Below are 26,200 nucleotides of genomic sequence, written 5' to 3' on the forward strand. Positions count from 1 at the left end.
AGGTGGTAGATGAGTGGCAAGAGCAGCGGGAACTAGCAGCTAAAATCACGGAGGATTTAGCTAAGAAGCTGCCAGAGAAGCCAGAAAGTTCCGAAGCTAGAGTCATTCAAAGGATACCAGCCCAATCGACTGATAAAGATCAGTCAGTACTGGCCATGACAGAGACCATGCTGGCTGTGGTACATGGACTAGCTGATGAAATGGGAGTGGATGGAAAGAATAGAAACACTACAAAAGAAGAATGGCAGTGTGAAGACACCAATTCTTCAAGCTCTGAAAATCAGTCTGACCAAGAGCGAGAAGAAATTCATGTGAAAATTTGTGATAGAATCCAGAAGCTAACTGTAGAGCTGGAGGATATAAGAAAGACCTTGCCTGAGGTGGCCAACTTTATCAGACAGCGCAGGAAGACTGAAGCAGAGGCCAGAACAGTGGACCTGACGGCTGTCCGAGATGATGAAGTTCGACTTATTCAGGTAGACTACAAGGTCAGGAAGCAGTGGGAACCTCTCTCAAGCGTTATTCTGGATGGAGGGGCAGGAGTCAACATAATGGGAGGCCATCTTCAGCAAAGAATGGGTATCACTAATATGAAACCAGCACCATTCAAAGTAAGAATAGTAGATCATAGAGTCGTACAGGCGATGGGTATGATTGAAAACATGCAGATGAGAGTTGGGAGGGAGAAATTCAAAACCAGTTTCCTAGTCCTAGATGTGCAGGGAGCATATGGAATGCTACTAGGGCGCCCATGGTTAAGGACAGCACATGTTGTTCATGACTATGCAAACCAAACTTTGACCATAGAAGGGGCCAGTGGCAGAATCCAAATCCATACCAACAACACCAGGAGTTGGAAAAAGGAACTGAGGCCGAAGGAGTTGTGTCAGAAGTACAGAGCCAAGAAAATCGAGCGAATGCTAGCGGCTATGAACATATTCCCTTTGGCAGAAATCGATTTGAATGCAGTCTTGCTGAACAAAGAGCAAGCTGAAAAGCAGAAGAGACAATTCCCTGATCAGTTTACCGAAGTCAATGCAGGGGAAAGAACAATTCAGCTAACTGGAAGGATGGAGGAACCAACTGATACTGGTATAGTAGAGGAACCAGTATGTTCTGAAGAGTACCCACTGGATCAAAATGATAATTCAGAAATGAACGGACCAAATTGGTTGCTTCCAGACGATCAGGAAGTAGAAGAGTGGAACCTGGGATCAGAGGAAAATCCCAGAATGATCAAGGTTAACAAGCATCTCAACCCGGCAATGAAGGAAAAGGCACGGAAAATGTTCCAGAACTATAAAGATGTGTTTGCCTGGGAACATACAGATTTGAAGGGAGTAGATCCTGAAGTCTGTCAGCACCGAATACCACTGAAACCGGATGCTAGGCCAGTAAGATTGCAAAGATACCGGATGAACCCCAACTATGCAAAGAAGGTCAAGGAGGAGATTGATAATCTTCTCAAGGCTGGGTTCATTACGGAAGTAGCAAGCAGTGATTGGCTATTTCCCATAGTCGTTGTTCCTAAGAAGAATGGGAAATTAAGAGTTTGTGTCGACTATAGGAAACTATATGCCCAGACTATTAAGGATCCATTTCCCTTACCTTTTACTAATATGTTGCTTGATGAGATCGCAGGATATGAGATGTATAGCTTCATGGATAGTTATAGCGGCTATAACCAGTTACAGATTGCTCCTGAAGATAGAGCCCAAGACCACTTTCATCACTGAGTGGGGAGCATTCATGTATCTAATGATGCCTTTTGGGCTGTGCAATGCACCAGCTACTTTTCAGCGGTGTATGATGGAGATGTTTAATGAATTTCTTCATCGGTTCCTCGCCATTTTCATGGATGACTTCACTGTATATTCAGATGAGGAACAACACCTTCTATTCCTAGAGATGGTTTTTAAACGCTGTCAGGAGAAGAGGATTTGTTTGAATCCATTCAAATCTGTGTTTCTAGTCTGAAAGGGATAGCTACTGGGACATGTGGTTTCCCGCAATGGAATAGAGATGGCCAATGACAAAATACAGTGTGTCCAGCAAGCTAAAGCACCCAGAACTGCTTCAGAGTTGAGTTCTTTCTTGGGTTATGTGAATTTCTATAGAAGATTTGTACACAAGTTTCCTTCTCAAGCAGTACCACTATATGAGCTTACAAAGAAGACCAGTATGTTCAACTGGACTGCTGAGTGTGAGGAGAGTTTCCATAGGTTGAAAAAAGCCATTACCAGTAAACGAGTCCTTAGGCAACCGAATTGGGATATTATTTTTCACGTACATGTAGATGCTTCAGGATTGGCAATGGGGGCAATATTAGCTCAGCCAGATGGCAGAACAGACTATCCAGTCTATTTTGCTAGTCGCAGATTCAGTCAGGCTGAACAAGGCTATACGACTACTGAGAGAGAAGCCCTCGGAATGGTTTTTAGCGCCACGAAGTTCAGGCATTACCTGTTGGGAAAGTTATTTCATTTTTATGTGGACCATCAGGCTCTTCTGTTTCTGATTAACAAAGTCATTATTCAAGGCAGGCTGATAAGATGGATGATGTTCCTTATGGAATTTGAATTCAGAATTTTCCATAAGCCTGGCTGAAACCATTGTGGAGCTGATTTTCTTTCAAGAAGTACGAAAGGATATTCAGAATCACCCTTGAGAGATGAGCCAGTGGATGCTGATTTATTTCAGTTAGAAGCAGAAGAATCAGTGGATCCTGAATGGGATGATATTTATCAATTCCTTTCCCAAGGTGCCTTTCCAGAGGATTGGAAGCAAAATCAGAAGAAAGCTCTGATCATAAAAAGCCTGAAATTTACTATCATAGGAGGATTACTTTATCGACTGGGTGTGGATGGTGTACTTCGAAGATGTGTCCCTATGGAAGGAAGAATGCAAGTAATTTGAGAAGCGCATAATGGTGAATCTGGTGGACACTTTTCCAACGAAGTAACCTACAAGAAGATTCTGCAAGCTAGTCTGTGGTGGCAAACACTAATTGCTGATGTCAGAAGTTTTTGTAAAACTTGTGACATATGCCAAAGAATGGACCGACCAACAGCTGCAGATATGACTCCCTTAATGCCAATACAACCATTGGGAGTATTCATGAAATGGGGACTGGATTTTATGGGACCTTTCAAGAAGGTGACTCCCAAGAAGAACAAGTACATAGTGATGGCTACTTGTTATGTTACCAAATGGGTTGAAGCTAAGGCTCTTCCTGACAACACAACCAAGTCAATTGCAAGATTTCTGTTTGAGAATATTGTCTGCCGATATGGATGTCCAGTAGAGATTGTGACCGATCAAGGAACATATTTTCTCAATGACACTATGGAAATCCTATTGGATATGCTTTCAGTCAAGCATCGGAAATCTACTCCTTACTATCACAGATGCAATGGGTAGGCTGAAAGTAGCAATAAGACAATAAAGACTATTCTCACTAAGGTGGTGCAAAAGAAACCAGACCAGTGGGATTTGAAACTTCAGACTGCTCTATGGGCTTATAGGACAGCTTATAAAGTAACTACTGGAATGACACCATTCAGAATGGTGTATGGTACTGAAGCTATGGTTCCTATGGAGTTTGTAATCCCCAGTCTGAGAAGGGCTGTGAAGTATGGATTAGACTTCAACCATAATCTTAAGAAAAGGCTGCATGAACTGATGCAATTAGATGAACTCAAGCAAAGGGCTATATTGGAACAAGAAATTGTTCAACAACGCAGGAAGCACTGGCATGATCGCCGAATTAAAGTTTGAGAATTCCAAAAAGGAGACTTAGTGCTTCTATATCAGTCTACACTGGGTCCAAAGAAGCCGAACTTGAAGATTGCCTGGGCAGGACCTTTTGAGGTAGATTGGATCTTCTCCAATGGCACAATCAGATTGAAAGATTTATCTGGACTGATGTTGCCGGGAGTATATAATGGAGCAAAGATCAAGCTTTATTATTCAGAGACCAGAGAAACTAGGCCGGAACAAGGTACTAAGGAACTGAAGGTTGCTGATCAAGAGATACTGGAATCAGACATTTTTGGACTTTTTCATGTGCAACCAGTTCCAGTTTCAGAATCAGTACCAGAAGGACCAGATCAGGCTGACCTTAGAGTCAGTACCAGTATGGTCAAGCTAGACTGGAAATCAGTTCAGTACCAGTACGGACACACTTTCCAATTTTTAAGCGCCCAACGATCAAATGGCACTCCAATGGTAATTATTACAAGGATGGGTCGTAGTCTTGTCCAATGCATGTCTGCCACGACAGCAACGACGCACACAAGTCTAGGAGCGGCGAGTGGTGGAGCTTTTATGGCGCGAACACGTATAACAGTCAGGCGAGTGAGCATTTTTCCTCATAAATCCCCTGCGCGACGCTTTCCTCCTGTTAACCATTCGCCATCGCCAAGCTCCGAGGTTTCTTCGCTATAGCCGCAAACTTCGACCTTTGACGAGACAATTGACTGTTAGATAGTCTTGCCAGCGACACCAGGAAACGGCTTCGACACGACAAGTAAGTCATCTTCTCCTTCGTCTGTTTCATCGCCATCGACCTCACAGTGTATGGGTAGAAGGAAACGCTCAGAGAAGATGCAGGAGACTCTTGAGGAAACTCGGGCTATAGTTGCTGAGGCAAAGGCAAGCCTTCCCGTTCTTCCATACAGCAAAATCCAGCGTTATGTATTTACTGATCAAGCAATGACTCCGCTACAACTCTAGGATCTTCGAGTTGTGTTGCAAGCTACAAGGATTGCTTTTGATTCAGATATCATCAAGCAAGTTCTTGATTCCTTTGACGCTGAAACTGGCAGTGCTATGGTAAATAGTAGGAAGGTGTCAGTGACACCAGAAGCCATTGCATTTGCATTCCAGATGCCCAATGAGCCCAAACCTTCTGTGGCAACTGCGCAGCAAATAAGTATCGCTCTGAAGGAGGATGAAACGGCTAGACGAAAGCGCAAGGCCAGTGCTCAAGGAGTTCCAGTAGCAGGACTGGAAGCCTCCGCTGCTTACAGGTTTGTAGCTGAAGCAGTAAGCCTTAAGAACAACCCAACGTATGTGTCAGAAAAATTGTTTGCTATGTTGTTAGCCAAGATACTGGATCCACAAGTCCATATCAACCTTTGTCAAATTCTCTCGCATAATGTACTCCAACAGGCGGCCAAGCTAAAATCTTAAACTGTTTTCAAGGCGTGGTATGTTTGGCAATTCCTGTATTGGGCTACTGCTGCAGATGTTAATGAGCAGGTAAAGCAGGCTTGGAGTGAAAATCCCATTTCTGAACCAAAGAAAATTGAACTGTCCTCAGACGACGAGGAAACAGACAGTCAAACCATTTCAACCGACCTGAAAAGGAAAGCAACTGCAGAAGAGGTTGGCAGTTCAAAGAAGCCAAAAATTACACTGACTTAAAGCAATGAGTTTTTGAAACAGATAGAAAGCCAGGTCAAGGCAGTAACCACTGAGAAAGCTGAAGTGAATCAGACTGAGCAGCAATCTGCTCAGAAGACTGTGCCTGACCAGTCAGTTGTAAAGAATACAGTTGCTACTGGGTCTGGAAAAGATCATCTCAAGCCAGTCACTGTTGAGAAGATGCTAGACCAGTCAGGGGACAAAGGCAAGAGTCAACTGGACAAAGGGAAAGGTCCAGCGTTCTCGACTGTCTGGTGGAGTTCTTGCCATTACTGGAAACCCTCTGCAACTGGTAAAACAGGATAAGTTGCAGCAAATGCAGACTCAGAAATTGAGAGGGCATCTTCTGCTCAGCAAAGCTGATTATGCAACTTTACCCTACGTGGCTCCAGTGGCAATATATGAGCCTATGATTCTGATCCAACCACGGTCAAAGACAGATGTTCAGTCCTTATACAGTCTTTTTGGAATACCATTGTCAGTTGTATGGGACAACTGGTGGAGGTTGCTGGATCAAAAGAAGTCGTCAAAAAGCTCAAAGTTGACTTGGCAGAAGCACAGCATCAGATTGAAACGCTCCAGAAAGCCCACGAAGTGCAGAACATACAACACAGGGTACTGGAAGCTCAATCAGAAAGGACTCATGAGTTGTTGAACAAAAAGATAACTAAGGCTGAATTTGAAATCATGATCATCAAGAGTCAAAGGAATGAAGCACTGAGAGCTGCCGAGCGAGCTGAAACAATGCTCAGGATGAAGCGGGCGGAATTCAGAAAGTTGCTACTGCACCATACAGCTCTGAAGGCTTCGCTGACTGAAAGATACATCTACAATAGCTTGTTTGAAATTTTAAACCCCTCAGGCAATGCTGTTTTCAACTTAGAAAAATTAAAGTCCTTGATGGAAAGTAAGCAGAGCGATTTGCAGGACAAGGTGGGTGAGTTCAATAATGCTCTGATGAACCAAGCTATAATGGATTATATTGAGCAGCAGACTTCCCCGGATGAGGATGAAGAAGACGAAGAAGATGAAGCTGATCAGGAGGAGGATGATCAAGACGCTGGGCATACAAAGGATGATGATGATGCCCCACCACCATCTCCACCTCCAAGACCTGGTACTGGTGGGACAAGGCCAAATGAAGGAGGCCAATCACAGCCAGACCAGCAAGACCAGAATGAGGGCCAGCGGGAAGGACGGGACAAAGAGCACCAGTCGGGTAATCAGCAGACTGAAGAGCAGCAGCCCAGTAACACTGGGAATCAGCCAACTGATCAGTCCCATCTCAGCAAAAATGTTAAAGGGAAAATGAAAGTACAGGATGAGGGACCAGTTGCTGATCATCAACATTCACTGCAGCTCATTACCTTGAATAGGCAACTGAGACATCAACAGGCCTCCATTACCAAACAGTATCTGGAGGATGATGATCTTTGGACTGATTTGGAAAGATTTCAAAGACTATATGTGGGAGCCAGGGAAATGGTAGAACGTTGGAAATCAGCAGCTTTCCATGATAAAGAAGCTTACCGACTACCTGCACATCCCAGTACAATTTAGCTGCTGGAACGAGTTCCTGAATGGATACTCAATGCTGATGAGAGAGTGGTAAACCCGCACTGGCAAAGGCAATGTACTGCAGATTGTCGCCCCCTAGCCCTGAAACTGGAACTTCTGTTGGGTAACAAACCAACTTACCGCTGTATGAAGGATGTTAGGGTACAACTCAAGGAAGTTTTGGTGCAAATGCAAACTGCCATAGGTGTTTTGGATCAGAAAGTCAAAGCCATTCTTAAGGACCAAATAGCCACTAGCAGAGGACCTCAAACGCGAATGTCAGTAGGAGCACAGGCACCTGCTCTTCGAACACTGTTCTAGCTAGTGAGAATTACCAGAAAGATGATGCAGTAGGAGAACCAGGCTGTTCTCAATTTCTTAGAGTTTGTGCCTGATTCTCCAGTTCTCTTGTATGCTGTTCCAGCAAGAGAAACTGAGCTGCCAAGATTCTTTCCAGCGCTGTATCCTCAACATCAAGAACCAGTTGATCGTCTCACATACCTCAAAATTACTGATGAGCTTCGGGATTGGTATGAGCGGTCAACTGTGGAATGGAAAACTTGGCAGACATTGTTCAATGATGCTCTCCAAATCAATGACATTCGGGCACTTAGGGAGGAGATGCATAGGATTCAGCTGTGTATGGGCCAGTGGAAGATTCAAGTCAGAGGACTGACCAAGATTACTAATCAACTGCTACAACTTACGGTCGAATCTTCCAAATTGCCTGAAAAAGACATTGCAGCAAAGGCGGGTCTAGCACCACAGTACAGGGAGATGGCTGAGATTCTTTTCGAAGCTCGAGTCAAAACTAATCAGCCTCTTCCAGAAGGATAGATCCATACTGCTTCGCATTGTCATAAGCTGGCCAGAACCAGACTGAGCAAGGGCAGGCGTACACTCTATGATCCTGACACCAAAACCTATCATTCTCTCACGCCTTATGAAGTAGAGATGACCACCGACCGGCGGGATCAGCTCGAGCAGGAGGCCATTTACCGACCGATTCAGAAGGAGAATGCTGGTGCTGGGACTTCTCAAGCACCGTCCCGGTCAAAGAGCAAAGGCAAAAGGAAGACGGTCCAATGGAAGGATACTGGGTAGTTCCATCTCAGAATTCAGTGGCGACTTTTCTTCTCAGCAGGCAAGGAGAGATGACAGCTCTACCTTAGCCTGATGACAGCTCCACCTTGGCCTGGTGAGAGCTCCACCTTGGCCTTTTCAGCTACCTCTCGCAATCCCTGGTCCTTCTTGAACTCCTACTTGTAATCTTTGAATGACCATTCTCTCAGTGGTCAAGCTGGCATCCCAACATCAGAACCAAACGATGGAATTTTCAGTCTCACATCAGAATCAGACAGGGGAATTTTTCAGAAATTTTGGAATCTTGCCAAAATTCAAGAAAGAAGGGAAGGATGTAGACGGCTGGATAGTCACTATGTGGGAACGTCTTCTTAGAAGGTGGGCAGCAAATTACTAAGTAATTACTAGAGTAATTACTACAGTAAACCCGAAGTGTATAAATAGGGCCCATTACATTGTTATCGGGTTGGCAATTGTTATCACTTGGGTTAGCGCTTTGGCTATAATTGTACTTGAGCACTATTGGCAGTATTGTCGGATGTACTTTCTCTCTGTAATCATATTCGTTGTAATCTTGATCTGTAATCCTAATCATGGCATATATTTCAGTTATACTTACTTCTCGTCCAGTCTTCTGAATCTGAATCTGAACCTTAATTCCAGTACATAAGTCTGATTCTTATTTCAATATCCACATTTCAGTCTAGTCTCTGATTCCTGTCCAATCTGCTGTCTGAAATCTTCCCACACTAGTAGCTGAAATCTTCCAACACTGGAATTAGCTGTCTCAAGAGATCAGCTCCAATTCCAAAGTAGCATAGGGTTAGATGTGCAAATGACACTGTGGCTTAGATACCAAGACATTATCACCAAGATATAGCAAGAGTACCTTCAAGATCCACGCCCTCACCTCCAACACAAAGAGTATACTTTGATGTCTCATCGATGTAGAGATCAAATAAGGTCTCAAAGAGTGGGCACCCTTGCTTCACACCAATGGTTCTAGAAATGGACTCTTAAGTACCACCTTAAGTACCACCTGGCCCATCCCCTAGTCACAGAGAGACTAAATCCCCCATTACATATGACCACACACCAAGTGTTTGAAAGCTTTGGAAGTGCCTGTCACTTCAAAGACTTTGCGTAAAATCCATAAAGCAGCAATGTAATCTCCTCTTCCGCTTTTTGACTTTGTCAATCAGGCAACATAGAGTGAAAACGTATCAATAGTGGAGTAGGCCCATCTGAAGACGGCCTATCTCGGTGCTCTAAGTCCCTTACTCTCTACATATGAATTAAACTCAATCTCCAGCATTGCTCCATATAGCTTGGTCAGAGTATGGCCACTCATAGTCCGGTACTGTGTCTCCAAACTTGTGGATAGGCGCGATGCTGTGCATAATCCACCCCGTTGGTAGTCCCTCCTCCAGTTCTCTTCCATATGGGCCAAATTGGTGAATGGCATGAATGAAAGGAGCCAGGGTGCTAGCTGCATATATGAGGTTCTCACTCTATATACCTGTGGAATCTGTAGATCGTCGGCCATGCTATAAGCCACTAATGGCCCCTCTGCCGTTGCAGTTGTGAAGAATGTCAATGCGGTAGGACGTGGGTATCGGCGGCTGTCCGGGAGCATGGTAGGGTCTTAGTGCATAGTCGTGCCATCTTTCGGGTTCTCGATGGGGTGTGGTGGGCAGGGCCCTTGTAATCGACGCCATGCCAAAGCTAAATCTCTGCACATGAGTAGGTGAAGAGCCTAGTAAAACACTCACCAAAATACAAAAGCAACGGACACATGAAAACATAAAAAGGAAAAACTATATCACTTTATTTGTTACTAAACAAACCATTATTCACTTAGAAATGCTTTTAGACAAGGGATAAGCAAAATAAGATAAAGAAACTTACTTGACTAAAACTTGAAACAAGTAATCAACTTACAACTAACAAGAATAAGACATCAGAAAGAATTAATCCTATAAATCAGATTCCACACGACAACTTCTAAAGGATCAAATTCTTAAATCCTAATGTTAGCTAAATACTAGAATCGAATACTACTCTGAACCTACCTAGAAAAGGCGAAAGATTACCAAAGTAGTACAAAGTTCAAAACTTGAATGTTTGCGACCTCAACTTCGCTGCTTGTCCAAACATGAAGAAGAAAGATCTTTTTACGTCTATCACAGGGCGAAATCAACTTATGAGACAAATCAAATATATGTGGGTGCATGTCCTCCATCTATTGGGAAAGGATAGACGTACAAAGTAACAAAATGTGGTCCTGTGGTAGAGGGGGAGGGGTGGATCCATGAGAGGCTAGGATACAAGATACATGATATATGGGGGGGGAGGGGAGGGGGGGCTATCTCTAGGGGTTATGGATGCAAATCTATACCCTGAGGGAGGTACACACTCATGAAGTGCATCAAGATGGATAGCTCCATCCTATGTCAAACTGGGGGTGTAAGATATGGTACATGGGTGGGTGCGGTGTAAGGGCTGACGTACAATCACAGCTAAGTCTACCGGCATCTGAAAAAATCTCTCTTGGGTTGCCTGGTGGCAGCAAGTCTCGCTCTCTTGGATCTGTATGCAATGGAGCTCTATGTCCTAGAGCTTGGGAACGTTTCCTAGCTCTGACCGTCTCGGTCTGTTGTAGGATGACCTGTCGTCGTGTCTATGTGACGGGTGGTGGTCCTCTGGAAGAAGTTTGTAAGCTATAACTGTCTGCCACCCTCTGGTGCCTCTACAAGCGCCAGCAGAAAATGGCCAAGTTGGCACCGATCTCTCAACTCCACAATATATCGTAGGGTGGGTTGTCCTCTGAAAAGAGCCTCATAATCGTCTCTAATACTCTCATATGCTCTACATTTGCACACAAAGTGCTGCTCGTCCTCAGTCACCATATCTGCGCAAAGCTAGCTGAGACTCTCAACTCGGGGGGTGTGAGTAGCTCTTCCTTTCTCTATCTCTAGATACCCCGAGCTGATGAATTGCCGCTCGTAACCTGTAGGGCAAGTATGTGTCCATGTGGCATGGTCTCTGTATGAACCCCTTGTCTAGCATGGTCGAGAAGTGCTAATACAGCATCTTCAGGGGAAGAGGCTGTCTAGGTGCGATCCATGTCTCTCTGATGTAGAGCTGCAATAGATCCAGTCTGAGTTCTGTGTTCCTCTCGTTGTGTGAGAGCTGGATGAAGGGTGAGTCCAGTCATACTGAAAGAGCAGTAATCTATCCATGTCTACTCCATGTGCTAAAAGAGAGAGAATCGGGGTGGCCACAATACAGTATCCATAATATACTATAGCCTTTTACATAACACAATACAATGCAAAACAAGGGTAGTAATGAGCACCATATGTGCAAAGAAAATAGACAAACCCCGTAAATCTAGCAGTCCAGACTCTTGTCAAGGAATTCCATGCCATGATCATGTCCAACTAAAAATGATTATGACATTGTAAAAATGCAGATTTTTCTACTTGCTGAAAGCTTGGTATTCAGACCTTGATTTACACTATATGTAGATTCTAGTAGCAGTATACAAATGATATATAGTGGATTTTCTACTATACCGATGCTGAAGTAATTCCAGAATCCCCCCCTGAACACCTGTGTATCAGCCTGTGTCAAAAGAGAGAACTTTAGAAATTACATGACGTAGACACGTACTTTGGAAACGATTTTTGAAATTGCTAGCAAGTTCATTAAAGGAGCACTGCCTTCAAGAAAGTTTCAAATACCTCATGCAATGCATCTGATTCTGAAACTCTTTCAAAAGGATGTAACGAGTGAGGCACTTGGACAGGATCTAACGATTGTAAAGGAGTTGTCATCTTCATAACAACATGCCAACTGTAAACAAAAACATTAAGTCATGTAAGTGGAAAGAGAAAGAAGCTTCACTCGAAACATCATTAAAAACCTAAGAGGCTAGAAACTATAAGAATGCCTCACGTGCTATTCTATCTAATAAGCAAGCCTTCCACCCTATCAAGACAATCATTTCCTTTTTCTTTATGGCTCAGCATGAATGCTCTTAAGTTGACCCAACTAATTCAGGTAAACAAGATGTATCTATGTACTAATTGGCCATCGTTTTTGGCAGAGCTACGAGGAAAGACTTCCGCATGGGCGAAGCACCTCCCCTCAGTTGGAATAATATGCATACGAGAGTTCTCTTCAAAAGCAGAATGTAGTTCACTTGATAGCTCTTTTCAAGGATATCTGCAGCCATCAGAAATTCACATCGACAAATTTGATATGGCAGTAAGCCAAAGCTTGACACAATTAAAACTCCAGCCAGCTCAGTCATGCTAGCCCTGAAGAAAATCTGCTTATTATCTGAATTTTCTAATATTTTTGAGATACGATACCCAGAAGCGTCTCTTAAATTGATCATGGCATCAAGCAAGAGCTCACAGTTTTGTGTTGATCATGGCATCAAGCAAGAGCTTACAAATACTGGATCGCTCTCAATGAATGTAGTAGTGGAGCGGAAGGATAGGATTGTGTTGAAGACGGCAGGGACAATGCTTGAGCATCGACACTTGCCGAAGACCTTATGGATTGAGGCATCTGCAACAGCAGTTCATACCCTCAACCGGTCTTGTACAACTATGCTCCCTCGACAGACTCCATTTGAGGCTTATTTCGGTAGAAAGCCTCATGTCTCCCATCTTCGAATTTTTCGGAGCGGTGCGTACATCCTTGTTCTGAAGAAGCAACAAAAAAAGCTTGATTTCAAGTCGATTTTTGTCAGCTGCAATATTCTTTACAAGGGCTATCGACTCTATGATCCAAATAGGAAGGAAATCGTGGTGAGCTGAGATGTGGCCTCCGAAGATCATATTCCTTCAGAGGGGGCTTCCGCTCCAAAGTCTTCCACATTATCCCCATAATTGCCTCTTTGTGGTGATCCTAAATTTGCCTAACATCAAACTGTTGACGTGTCGACCACTAAAGACAGGGGGCTAGGACTCCCTGAGCCTAACCCTAGGCAATCTACAAATCCCGGCCTAGGGGCTAAACCCTAACATAAGGAGCAGAAGAAGACTTTCCAAACTTACTGAAGATGGCCGAGAGGCCTAAAAGACTATAGTTTTAATCTAACTCAACCCAACTTGCAGAACCTTGGCTGAGGGGCCTAACCTTAAAATAAAGCGCACACACTCTCTGCCGTATGGACCAGCCCGTGATTTGCGAAAGTTCCAATTGACGTGGCATGCTATACGGACAGCCCTATTAGGCGCATACTTTTGAGCTGGAGCTTTAAGAAGCCATGCTTTTCATGTAACAGCTTTTGTGTAAGGCCAAGGGCATTTAAATACGTGTTGTGGCCTCTCTCTCTAGCATTCTACCACATGGAGAAGCAGAGCATAGTCCTAGAGTTGTACCTTGTTGAAGTAATAAAGAAATGCCAGAAGGGACGACACAGTTAGGAGCCAATACAATCTGGGAGTGAAACTCCACCGGTCCTCCCCCTCGACGAACTTCGCGACAGGTTCTATCTACTCACACGAGTGAGAAAATCAATGGAGGTTCTGGCGGGAGTCAGACTTCCTCCGAGGATTTAGGAGCCGAGTACAGCCCTCTTCCGCCAAGCGACCTCATAATGATGGAAACCCAATGATAACTTCAAGTTGACATCTGTGCCAACCAGATGCTCAAATATGCCGAGGATCTGCAGTATGCGAAATTTCTGAAGAACCACCCACTTGCGGAGATTCATTCAGGATGGCAGCGGCCGTTCATTCACCTCTCAAGACGGCGATGAAACAAAAATCCAAGCTGAGTGCAAACACGGCGATACTATTTGCAAAAGAATCATTCAACGACTCATGGGTCACGCCAAGGAGGGATTCGGTGTGCACGCCGGCACACTGACGTATCGAACGAACGCGCCCCTCAACGGGAGCCAAACCAGTCAAATGGTAACAGGAAGAAGGGAAAGCAACAAAAGAAGAAACAGACCATCCCTAGATTGTTAGCGGAGCAGAGAGCTGAACAAAGCGCCCAATGATTAGGCCGAGGACAAGCCAGGTCGTCCTGAAAGCTGTCTTGTAGACGTCTCTAGGAGCAATTTGGATCTGTTGATAAACACTCTTCGGATCAATTCGGCTAAAGCAAGCAGAACCTTGAAGTCTATCGAGTTTATCATCTCCTCAAAATGGGGAATCTGCTCTAGTTAATTATTTCTTCATTTTGGGCTCTGCTAACTCGGTAAGGTGGCCGATTAGGTGGTGTTCTACCGGGAATCGAATCAATCGTTGTGATCTTTTGGACGTGCAGAAGGTAACTCTCCAGGTAACTCTCCTAGTAAGCAGTTAGCCTGAGCTTGCAGAATTTCTTGTTGTTCCTTTTCGAGGTCAGACATATTTGACAGTTGTTCATCATAAATTTCTTTCAAGAAGATCGAATAAATAAAAAGACTGGATTTCATCAAATGGGACGGATTCGCCTTTCAGTTTTACATCAAGTACACTCTCTTTGCCCTTCTCATTCTTCAAGATGGCCTTCCTTGCCCTATAATTGATCACAGCACTGTTCTTGGGGAACCAAGGGATTCCTCGGAGGACGTCACACCATTCCAAAGGCATGCTGTAAAAATCTCGTGCCCTAAATACCCCTAATAATGCAAACGTAGTTTGCCAGTGACAAGTATAATGGCAACATCCCATCCGGGTGCCTCTAGAACAGCCTCGGCATGTGGCCCCATTTCCTTGGGCGTAATTCCAAATTGAGCCACTAATTCGGTTGAAGTTGGCATTGGCTTCTCCATCAAAGAAGATAAGGGTTTCCTGGTCTCGCACTTTGCCCCATGCTGTGCAAAGTTCGGTATTCTTGTTCATCTGATTAAGGTCAGCGGTCCCCACAAAATCTGGTACCAATCCTGGTTTTGTCTTTCCTTTTCTTCCGCGCTCGGCTGCTGCTCTGTAACTCTCTGGCTTATCTTCTGGTGATCCTTTGGTTCATCTTCTTTTCAAAAGTTCTGTCTAGCTGTCACGAGGACGTGGCAGTTATTAACCATGTCACAGAGATGTGGCAACTGCTAACCTTGGTTGTTGGTTTCTTTCCAATGGGGTTTATTTTATTTGTTTTGAGACCCTCTTTTTGAAGTAGCAAACGGTCGGACATTGTATGGCCAATGTGAACGGTAGATTCACCCGCAGACGGAAGTGGTCGGCACTGGAATTCGTATGGTAAGAGGATGTCTAGGCTCAGAGCAAGATCATATAGGTCCCCCCGTCGCACTTAGCAAGTTGGTGGATACTAGGAAGTGAACTCAATTAAGGCGTAAAGTCAAGGTGGGACTACCAACAAAAAGTATCCGACAGTTGGGCCACATTGCACTTTTGGATGCGGTCCCAATGAGGATAGATGGTCAGAAGACCAGTGGGAGCCCAACGGAAGCATCTCCTAAAATTTAGGGAACTGCTATTTTGGGCCGTGAAATGTGTTCACGTCATTACCTCCGGTATGACTAGGGGAACACTTTATAACTCTGCCGCGAAGTCAACTGACACGTCGGTTGGGATATTTTTAAGCGGCGAACCCGAAACGGGAAAATGCTTGAAAATGCGCCGAGTGTCACATTTTGGTGAACTTTCCTCTTGCAGAAAAATGGGCGCTGATTTTTATGCTGGGAGAGGCCTCATTTGCAACCTGTCACAGGTTAAGAGCTATGGAGTGCTTTCTTTCCCTCTCATGTACAGTGTGGTGCTAGGAGTGATGCCCTGCACACTACACACTGCTCTCTCTCTCCCCTACGTGCAGTTATGTGATGCCCCACAAGAGGGCTCCTCATTCGACTGATGTATAGTTGTGTGGGTTCATGGTTTTGTGCTGAGGCAAGAGCCTCCTTGAGCAGGAACAGGGGTAGCTAACTGCTGCTCCAAAGCAGGCACTGGTGAGGGTCATAAACTCACCGTACAGGTGCAAAATCAGCGTTGTGTATGCGCTGTAATTTCACTGTTTTTCAGCCATACGGACGCCAGGACCATTGGGAATCGTGCCCCACTGGCAAAGGACAGTTAGGGGACTGTTTGGGGCTGAAAACAGGGCAAAAACCAGTAAATACAGCGTGCTGAATTTACTGTTTTTGGACAGGAATCAGAGGGTATACGACAGTGCAAGCGAGTTCCAGCAGGGGAATTGGTTTCGTGCAAGTTTTGGGGCTGTTATGCTGCCGAAATTTGGCAAAATCAAATGGTATCTAGGTGGATACACATGAAGGATTCCCAGGACCTTACCTTGTAATTTACCCTCCTAAAGAATAAAGAAATACCGAAAGGGGCGCCAATTTTGGGGCCTACAGGTTGTCGGCGTCTGCTCGGAGCATTCTAGCTTCCGAGCTGTGTGTGTGATTAAGTGTTAACTCCCGTCGCAGGTTCTCTTTGCAAAGTGCTCTGTGTGTGTGTTTAAAGTAAAGAATTTCGGGTGAAAGCCAACGCCTGCCGCCCTACGGGCCGGTTTCATGGTTCCATTGCCGGGATATCAATCACTTTTTCCTCAAAGAGTGAGCCTGGATTGTTCAGGGTAAAGACACACAGTGCAAGAACGTGGGGATTACACTATGGCCGACAAGGGGAAGGGAATTATCGAAGAGGGTTCCTCTTCAAAGGACAGGCAAGAGATTCCTATGGTTTTTGAGATTGGCGAGAGCTCACGGCCACGTCAGTCTGTACCTCCTGTCAACGTGAATGTCCCTCCAGTAGTACAGGGCTTTATGACAGGGCAACTTGAGGATGATGCGTTTAAGACTCAGTTAGTTGCCGCGGTGAATGTCTTTTCGCAGCTGGTGCAGAATCCGAGGTTTATGGAATTCTTGCAAGCGCCACCAGTGCAACAGCAAAATAGGCAACCTACGCCACGTACGGAGCTTGTTGAAGCTCAAGCCCAGGTACTTCATGAGGCGCAGGAGGAAAGGGAACACTCGCATGTTGCGGAGTCGGGGGCTCCAAAGCAGGTTCCTCCCGTGCTTGAACAGGTGGCTAGAACGCCTATTCCACAGGTTATGCCAGTTCAGCCCGCCACCTTTCAGAGCCAGCATGCTGTCTTGAATGGACAGGGAGCTGGATACCAGGCTATGCACTCAGTTTTTCCACCACCCACGGTACATCCTGGGTATTTCGGGGGTGGATCAGTGTTCCAAAGTATGGCTGGTTATGCGTCTGGAAGTCAGCCGTACATGCCAGGAACAATGTTCGGGGGTATGCAAGGCATCATGCCAAACCCCATGTATGGTACTATCGGCATGCAGCAAGGTTTCCACTGCAACCAGGGTCAGTTTGGGGTGCCACAGGGTCATTTTGGCATGGCTGGTTTTTCTGGACAGCAGCCAGATATCGCACCTCTGACGCAAAATGTGAATGGCCAACACGTGCCGATCATGCCTAGTACAGTGCCCATGTTGCAGACCATACCGTATGACAACTTGGGGGCACTAGAGAAGCCGAAGGCTTACAAAGAAGGTGGTGCAGCGGTAAAGTTCAGTACCTTCAGTGGTTTCAAGGATAAGACAAAGGCACTCACTTTCCTCCAGCAGTTTGATACAGCTTATGCGGGAGGGAATTTTACAGAGACCTCGAAGGTCAGGAAAGCTGCCACTTTCTTAAAGGACAATGCGCTTACATGGTGGACGACATTGTTAATGCAAGGACAGGCACCCGCCACTTGGGTTTACTTCAAGCAAATGTTTGCATCTGCTTGGCTATCAAATGAATTTGAAGCCGATGTCCTGACAGATTGGCACCAGCTTACGGCAGCTTCGTGCAAGAGCTTGCTGGAGTACAATAGGAGGTTTTGTAAAGCATTACTCTCAGTGACCTCCTACAGATTTGTGCCATTGACAGAGCAGATAGAGAAGTATTGTTGTGGGCTACCTAAAGGGCTTCGCGATTACTGTACAAAGAACAGAGTGGCTACCCTTACTCAGCTTATGGAAGTTGCGAACACTGGTCTTGCCCTGTTGAAAGGAGAGGACAGTGGATTTCTGAGCAGTGATAAAGGAGGGCAGCAAAAGAAAAATTCAGCGAAGAAGCCCTTTGTGAAAACGGCTCCTGATGCGTCACAGGGGTCAGAACAGGCCACCAAAGACAAGGATTCAGCTGGGACTTTTGGAGCGCAGGCAAAGAAACAGAAAAGGAAGTCTTTTGTGCGCAAGTCGCTCGAGGAAAAGAAGGTCCTAATGGCTGAGAACAAATGCTTTATATGCAAGCAGCCTGGTCATATTTCTATCAATTGTCCACAAAGGAAAAGGCCAGCTGACTCAGAGGATAAAGAAGACCAGAAAGGCAAGAAGCCTAAACCCACGGCAGGTTTAGTGCCAGACATGGTGGGTGACAGGCCCAGCACAGATGCCAGTGAGTTATGCAGGGCATGGGGTAAAGTTAGGGATCAGACGGCACTCATCTTCTTTGATCCAGGTGCCAAAGCCAACTTTATCTCACCAGAGTTAGCTATGAAGCTCGGCATCAAAGTTGAAGAGATGGGGTACACAGCAGAGGCAGGGTTGGCATGTCCTGGCCACTCAGAGTGTGTTACTCCCATCATTGGAAAACTGCGTCTGCATATTCAGTCGTATGTGGACACTGAAGAGTTTTACATCATGCCGCTGGAAGGTTGTGACGCCTTGTTGGGGATCCCGTGGATGTTCCAAGTGCATGGAGTCTTGGATGCCTACAACAAAAAGATCACTGTACAGCATAGGGGCAAAACTCACATCTTGGATGTAAAGCTTAAAGGAGAGTCAGTCCCTATTGTATCTGCTTCTGCTATCACTTCTGTAATAAAGAATCATCTTTCTGTGTACTTGATTTTTGCACGTGATGTCTCAGATAAGGATCAGTCAAATTTATCTGTGTTAGATAAAGAAAGGTCAGCATTTTTGCAAAAGTTTAGTGACTGTTTTTCTGATTCATTACCGTCGCAATTGCCGCCAGAGAGACCTGAGGACCATCGGATAGATTTGGTGCCAGGGTGTAGCCCACCAAATAGACCTCCCTACAGGGTTAGTGCGGCGCAGCAGAAAGAGATTATGGGCCAGGTTGAGGAGTTATTAGAGAAGGGGCTGATTCAGCCTAGTTCTTCACCCTTTTGCTCCCCAGTGCTCCTAGTGCAGAAGAAGGATGGCTCATGGCGCATGTGTATTGATTATCGAGCGTTGAATAAGAATACCATCAAGAATAGGTTTCCTATTCCTCGCATTGATGATATTCTCGATCGTTTAGAGGGTGCTGCAATTTTCAGCAGGATAGACCTGAAGAGTGGGTACCATCAGATTCGTATAAGCCCAGAGGATGTGCACAAGACTGCGTTTAGAACGACATTTGGTCTTTATGAGTTTCTAGTGATGCCGTTTGGGCTAACAAATGCTCCTGCCACGTTCAACAGAATGATGGACCGGATTTTCCGCTCGCATCAACAGTTTGTTGGAACATTCTTCGATGATATGATTGTGTATTCGAAGAATGAAGAGGAGCATAGGCGTCACTTGACCATTGTGTTCGAAGAGCTGCGCAGTCACAGGTTACTTGTCAATCCTAAGAAAAGTGAATTCTTCCTCGAAGAGATCCACTTTCTGGGCCACATAGTCTCAAAGGATGGTGTTAGAATGGATCCCGCAAAGGTCGAAGCTATCAAGACATGGCCAGACTTGAAGACTGTGCACGATGTCAGAAGCTTCTTGGGATTGTGTTCCTACTATAGAAGGTTTATCAGAAATTTTGCAGAGATAGCATCGCCTCTTCACGCATTGCAAAAGAAAGAGGTCACTTTCAGATGGACCCAAAAAGAGATTTCAGCTTTTAGTCTCTTAAAAGAAAAGTTGACTTCAGATCCAGTTATTGTTCTGCCAGATCTCAGGAAGTCATTTGTGGTCCAGTGTGACGCGTGTGGCAGTAGCATCGGAGCAGTGCTAATGCAAGATGGACGGGTAGTAGCCTATGAAAGCCGAATTTTGCAAGGGCCAGAGAGGACTATGCAAGTCTATGAGAAAGAGTTCTTGGCCGTGATTCATGCGCTTTCTAGCTGGAAGCACTACCTCTTAGGTGCTGATTTTGTTGTCCAAACAGATCATCAGACCTTGCGATACTTCTTGACACAGTCAAAGTTATCCGAAAAGCATATGCGATGGGCGAACATTCTTTCCATGTTCCACTTCCAGATTATGCATGTGGAAGGCAAGAAGAATGTTGTGGCTGATGCGTTATCAAGAAAGCCACAAATTTCAGTTGTGTCAATTCCTTATCATCATGAGTTAGATGACATGAAGGAACAGTATACTGTTGATGAAGATTTTGCAAGGATCTTTGAACAGTTACAAGAGGGGCAACATCATGAGCACTACCTCCTCAGAGATGGTTTTATGATGATGCATGGCAGACTTTGTGTCACTAGGCCACTGCGACATAAGGTCATGGAAGAGAGTCATGTCCCACCGTATGCAGGGCATCGTGGCATTGATGCAACAGTTAAAGCGGTAGAGACGTTCTTCTATTGGCCTACCTTGAGGAGAGATGTGGATGCCTTTGTGCGAGCATGCATAGTTTGCCAAAAGGTCAAGTTTGACAGGCAAAAGGCACCGGGGTTGTTACAACCACTGCCGATTCCGGATAAGCCATGGAAAAGCATTGCTATGGACTTTATCTTTGATCTTCCAAGGACGCCAACAGGGAATGATGATATATGGACCATTATCTGCAAGTTCAGCAAGCAAGCCCATTTTATCCCTGTAGTGGTCGGCACTGGAATTCGTATGGTAAGAGGATGTCTAGGCTCAGAGCAAGATCATATAGGTCCCCCCGTCGCACTTAGCAAGTTGGTGGATACTAGGAAGAGAACTCAATTAAGGCGTAAAGTCAAGGTGGGACTGCCAACAAAAAGTATCCGACAGTTGGGCCACATTGCACTTTTGGATGCGGTCCCAATGAGGATAGATGGTCAGAAGACTAGTGGGAGCCCAACGGAAGCATCTCCTAAAATTTAGGGAACTGCTATTTTGGGCCGTGAAATGTGTTCGCGTCATTACCTCCGGTATGACTAGGGGAACACTTTATAACTCTGCCGCGAAGTCAACTGACGCGTCGGTTGGGATATTTTTAAGCGGCGAACCCGAAACGGGAAAATGCTTGAAAATGCGCCGAGTGTCACATTTTGGTGAACTTTCCTCTTGCAGAAAAATGGGCGCTGATTTTTATGCTGGGAGAGGCCTCATTTGCAACCTGTCACAGGTTAAGAGCTATGGAGTGCTTTCTTTCCCTCTCATGTACAGTGTGGTGCTAGGAGTGATGCCCTGCACACTACACACTGCTCTCTCTCTCCCCTACGTGCAGTTATGTGATGCCCCACAAGAGGGCTCCTCATTTGACTGATGTACAGTTGTGTGGGTTCATGGTTTTGTGCTGAGGCAAGAGCCTCCTTGAGCAGGAACAGGGGTAGCTAACTGCTGCTCCAAAGCAGGCACTGGTGAGGGTCATAACCTCACCGTACAGGTGCAAAATCAGCGCTGTGTATGCGCTGTAATTTCACTGTTTTTCAGCCATACGGACGCCAGGACCATTGGGAATCGTGCCCCACTGGCAGAGGACAGTTAGGGGACTGTTTGGGGCTGAAAACAGGGCAAAAACCAGTAAATACAGCGTGCTGAATTTACTGTTTTTGGACAGGAATCAGAGGGTATACGACAGTGCAAGCGAGTTCCAGCAGGGGAATTGGTTTCGCGCAAGTTTTGGGGCTGTTATGCTGCCGAAATTTGGCCAAATCAAATGGTATCTAGGTGGATACACGTGACGGATTCCCAGGACCTTACCTTGTAATTTACCCTCCTAAAGAATAAAGAAATACCGAAAGGGGCGCCAATTTTGGGACCTACAGGTTGTCGGCGTCTGCTCGGAGCATTCTAGCTTCCGAGCTGTGTGTGTGATTAAGTGTTAACTCCCGTCGCAGGTTCTCTTTGCAAAGTGCTCTGTGTGTGTGTTTAAAGTAAAGAATTTCGGGTGAAAGCCAATGCCTACCGCCCTACGGGCCGGTTTCACTAGCTCTGTCTGCGAGTACAGGTTCCGCTTGTCTACACTCGTCTGCCTTTCAGCTTTCCTCCTGACCCGAGGAGAATCAATGGCCTCACGCCATCTCGAGTAAATCTCATCAATCGGGTAATCCTTCAGGCAAATCTCAGGTCTCTGGAGTACTTGATCGATCTTTTCACACAAATGCCAACTCGCAGTTGACGTGTGTACTCCGATCTGGCAGATTTTTCTGCCAAAAATTTGTCCAAATCTTCATTCTTTTCTTCAACTCCCACGCGCGATTTCAACTTTCTTCTACCTACCCACCGAGAAGTGTTATCTCTGTCAGATTCTCCGTGAGACCCCATGTGTAATAGGGGGTTCTTTATGGATTATGCCCTGTAAGACAGAGCGATGAAGACGGGAGCGTGCCCGATGCGCGATGACGAAGGGTGGGAGTGGCTAATAAGTCCGGGATCGGGACACGAAGATTCTTTCACAAAAACCTGCGTGTGCTCAAAAAGGACCGGATCCTCCATAGAAGAAGAATCTTTCTGAACCACTATAACAGGCTTGGACACTCCAAGCAAGAAATCAATAGCAACACACGAACAGAAACTTCAAATCCACTGAACTTTAATAGAGAGAGAGAGAGAGAGTAAGAGAGTAGACACGGCCAGACTTAGTTCCGTACCCAGAGGTATTGGCCCCAAAGTCTGGCACCCCTTTCGGTATTTCTTTATCATTAATCATTGCCAAGTACAACTCCCGAGGGACCTCTGCTCTGAGACTCTGCGCCCAAATGCTGTATAGAGTGAGGGCCCAAGGGATCTTTTAAATAGTACAAGGGATGCCAAAAGCAGAGCCCAAAGCAATCAATTCAAAAGCTTCAAGTTCCAAAGCATCTGGTACAAAAACTGGCGCCAAAAGCTGGCAGCACACATCGCGGAATTTCATACAGCTGCCACATTATTAGTCAACGCAAAACGTAGAGCGTCTGTACAGCTGCCACGTCAGCATCTTCTACGCGATCCCTCTCTCTTTTTATTAGTCTAGTGTCCCCAAGGCCCCATCGGACGGGACCCTATAAGTTGGAACAGCTTATAACTTCAAAGTCTTGTTAGATTTCGGACGGACATGCCAGTCATTATTTTGTGACACCAAGGGCCTTTATAAGTGTGCCCAAGGCCTCTCTGCTCAGATTAGCTTGCGAGCACTGAGAGAAGGAGAACCCTCACACATTGTACTTTGCAAAGCATAATAATAAGGAAATACTGAGAAGGGACGCCAATCTTTGGGGCTAGTGTGTCTGGGTGCAGAAATAAGTCGTGCCGTGTAGACCCTCCTCTTCTCTCTCCCTCTCTTTTCAAGTTGTGTTCAGTTATTTCCAGTTCTCTCACGTGTGTTGTTGTAGATTTTCGGCTTGAAGTGTCCAAGTCTATTGCAAGTTCTATAGCTACCAAGCCGCATGCTCCAAGGACTTGGCAAGATTTCAAGAATAATTTTTCCCAGAGCCGTATGACATCCCTCTTTCAAGTACAGTTTCTCGCAGAATGGGGTAACCTGAAACACAAACCATGGAAGACTACAACCAAAGGTTCCTTGATGTTTACCTTCCACTATCTTTCTTCAAGCTGATCACCTTGGAGGACTGGTGCGAGCACTATATCATTTGACTACCATCATCTTTACAGGAATATTGTTTATCTAAACAAGTTTCTGCAATGCAAGAACTTACGGACCATATTGCAGTTGGTTACAAACTTATAAAAGCAAGGTTAGAATTTGTCACGGACAATCAACCGACAAACACTCAGAATCCTCGACCACCACAAATAAATTCTCGGGATTCTCGCAACCTTTCAACTCAAAAGCCTTGTCTGACACCTCGCTAGCGAGAAGCTTTACTACAAGAAGGCAGATGCTTTGAATGTTTCCAAACAAGACACAACTGCGACGATCGCGAATTGTTCCCGATATTTATGGCATCTCTCTAGATGGTACTAAAGAATTGTGCAGAGCATTTAGACAGATCAAGGGCTTCAAAGCACTTATCTTCTTCGACCAAGAAGCCACCAAAAATTTCATCCATCCAGAGTTCCTCAAGCATATGGACTTTGAATACGATCAATTTGCTGAGTTAGCCACAAGGCAAACTCAAAAAGTGGTACCACTCATTGGTGCTCTTCCACTAACTATACAAGGGTACCATAACAAGGTCGACTTTCAACTTAAAAGCCTCGTATGACAGCTCGCCAGCGAGAAGCTCTAGTGCAAGAAGGCAAATGCTTTGAATGTTTCCAAACAGAACACAACTGCAAGAACTGCGACGATCGCGACTTGTTCCCGACATTTATGGCATCTCTCTAGATGGTACTAAAGAATTGTCCAGAGCAAACTCAAAAGGTGGTACCACTCATTGGTGCTCTTCCACTAACTATACAAGGGTACCATAGCAAGGCCGACTTTCACATCATGCAGTTAGGGCCGAATGATTTTAAGTTTGATTCGTATTTATATGCTTTTGTTTGAAATGGATTTTATCTATTTTGATTCTAATTTGAGATTGCTTGATTCTAGTTTTAAAAGTTGTTGAATTACTTGCGGCACAAGCTTTCCTAGGAGAAGTATTGAACAAGAAAAATGGTGCTTGATAATGTCTGAATATCTTTTGGCTCACGCTTTGGTTGTAGCAAGCCTCTTTATCTCATGGTCAGGGCCTTTTTAGGTTATTTGCGGGGAGAGCGATAAGGGAGTCATTAAATATGTCATGGCCCGGATTTTTTGGTTATTGGCGGCGGTTCATCGACGGTTGTATGCTTTTATGTCCTGTAACATGCATCTGTAATCATCTATGTTGCATTATGATGTGTCAACCACTCAATATATTCCTAATTAGGCGAGGTTGCCTGGGTATGTGACTTTACTGCATCGAGACACCCCTTTTAAGATCAGCGCGGTCTAGGTGTGATGGCTAATTTTGCTACGCCAAAATATCAAAAGCTCCGATATGAAATGAGAAAATCGATTGACCCTCGGATATTTTGATCTAACTTGAGTTGTTTTGCAGACATAAATGCGGGCAATTACTTTTCTTTCAAGAGGGGGGTATGTCACAAACTGCTAACATGTCGACCACTAATGACGAAGGGGGTTAGGACTCTCTGAGCCTAACCCAGTCAACCTACACATTTCAACCAAGGGGCCTAAACACTAACAGAAGGAGCAGAAGAAGACTTTTCAAACTTACTAAAGATGGCCGAGAGGCCTAAAAGACTAAAGAGGGTTAGAATTAAGAATCCTAACCCAACCCAACTTGCAAAACCTTCGCCAAGGGGCCTAACCTTAAAATAAAGCAAAGACACACACACAAACTCAAAATTGTGTATTGCTCATGATGTGAGCATGCTGTATGGACCAGCCCGTGATTTGCGGAAGTTCTTGCTGATGTGGCATGTTGTACAGACAGCCCTATCGGACGAATGCTTTTGGACACGGAGCTTTTAGGAGACATGATTTTCATGTAACAGCTTTTGGGTGAGGCTTGGGCCTTTAAATACGTGTTATGGGCACTCTCTCTCGCATTGTACCGTGTGGAGAAGCACATTACAGTCCCAGAGTTGTACCTTGTTGAAGCAATATAAAGAAATACCGAAAGGGGGCCATTGGAATCTGGGAGTGGAACTCCGCCATCCGTGTCTTATGTAGATTCTCTCTCTTTCAGTTCAGTTGTTTGGTGCAAAAATTCTTTTCAGTTGGCATGTGGTGCTGTCCCATTACATGTGATGATGATTCCTCTCCTATGGGTGATGAACCCTCTTCTTTGGGGTCCCTCAGGCTTCAAAAGGTGATGCACAGTTTCAAGACGATATAATGGATGACGGTTCTCATCACATCACAGATAAGGAGGAGGAGGTACCAGTAGTTTCCAAGAATTGGGACGAGCCCGTCATGCTACCAAAGTTGTTGTTGGATAGCGAGATGCTACGACTACAGACTTTCCACCGGAGTCGCATGCTCCAAGTACTATGAGGCGGTCTCAATGGTTGCAGCAAGTTGAGACACATGGAGCTTTATCGCCGATAAATTATGCCTTGACGTCCTCCGTAGCAAAGGACAAAGTA

At 45.2% G+C, this 26,200-nt stretch overlaps 1 protein-coding gene across 1 annotated transcript in view; it reads right to left on the reverse strand.

The window, feature by feature from the left end:
* The window catches only part of LOC147451518 (diacylglycerol kinase 1-like), a 41,939-nt gene that overhangs the window by 13,707 nt on the left and 2,032 nt on the right, over positions 1 to 26,200 (reverse strand). Inside the window, exons 6-7 of the mRNA XM_086520408.1 lie at positions 11,814 to 11,925; positions 11,646 to 11,694 (exon numbers count right to left, since the gene is read on the reverse strand). Coding sequence (XP_086376534.1) covers positions 11,646 to 11,694; positions 11,814 to 11,925 — 161 coding nt within the window. The remainder of the gene's footprint in view (positions 1 to 11,645; positions 11,695 to 11,813; positions 11,926 to 26,200) is intronic.

This window comes from Adiantum capillus-veneris, chromosome 9 (genome assembly GCF_014529385.1).
Source record: "Adiantum capillus-veneris isolate H3 chromosome 9, ASM1452938v2, whole genome shotgun sequence".
In the NCBI taxonomy this organism is placed as follows: Eukaryota; Viridiplantae; Streptophyta; class Polypodiopsida; order Polypodiales; family Pteridaceae; genus Adiantum; species Adiantum capillus-veneris.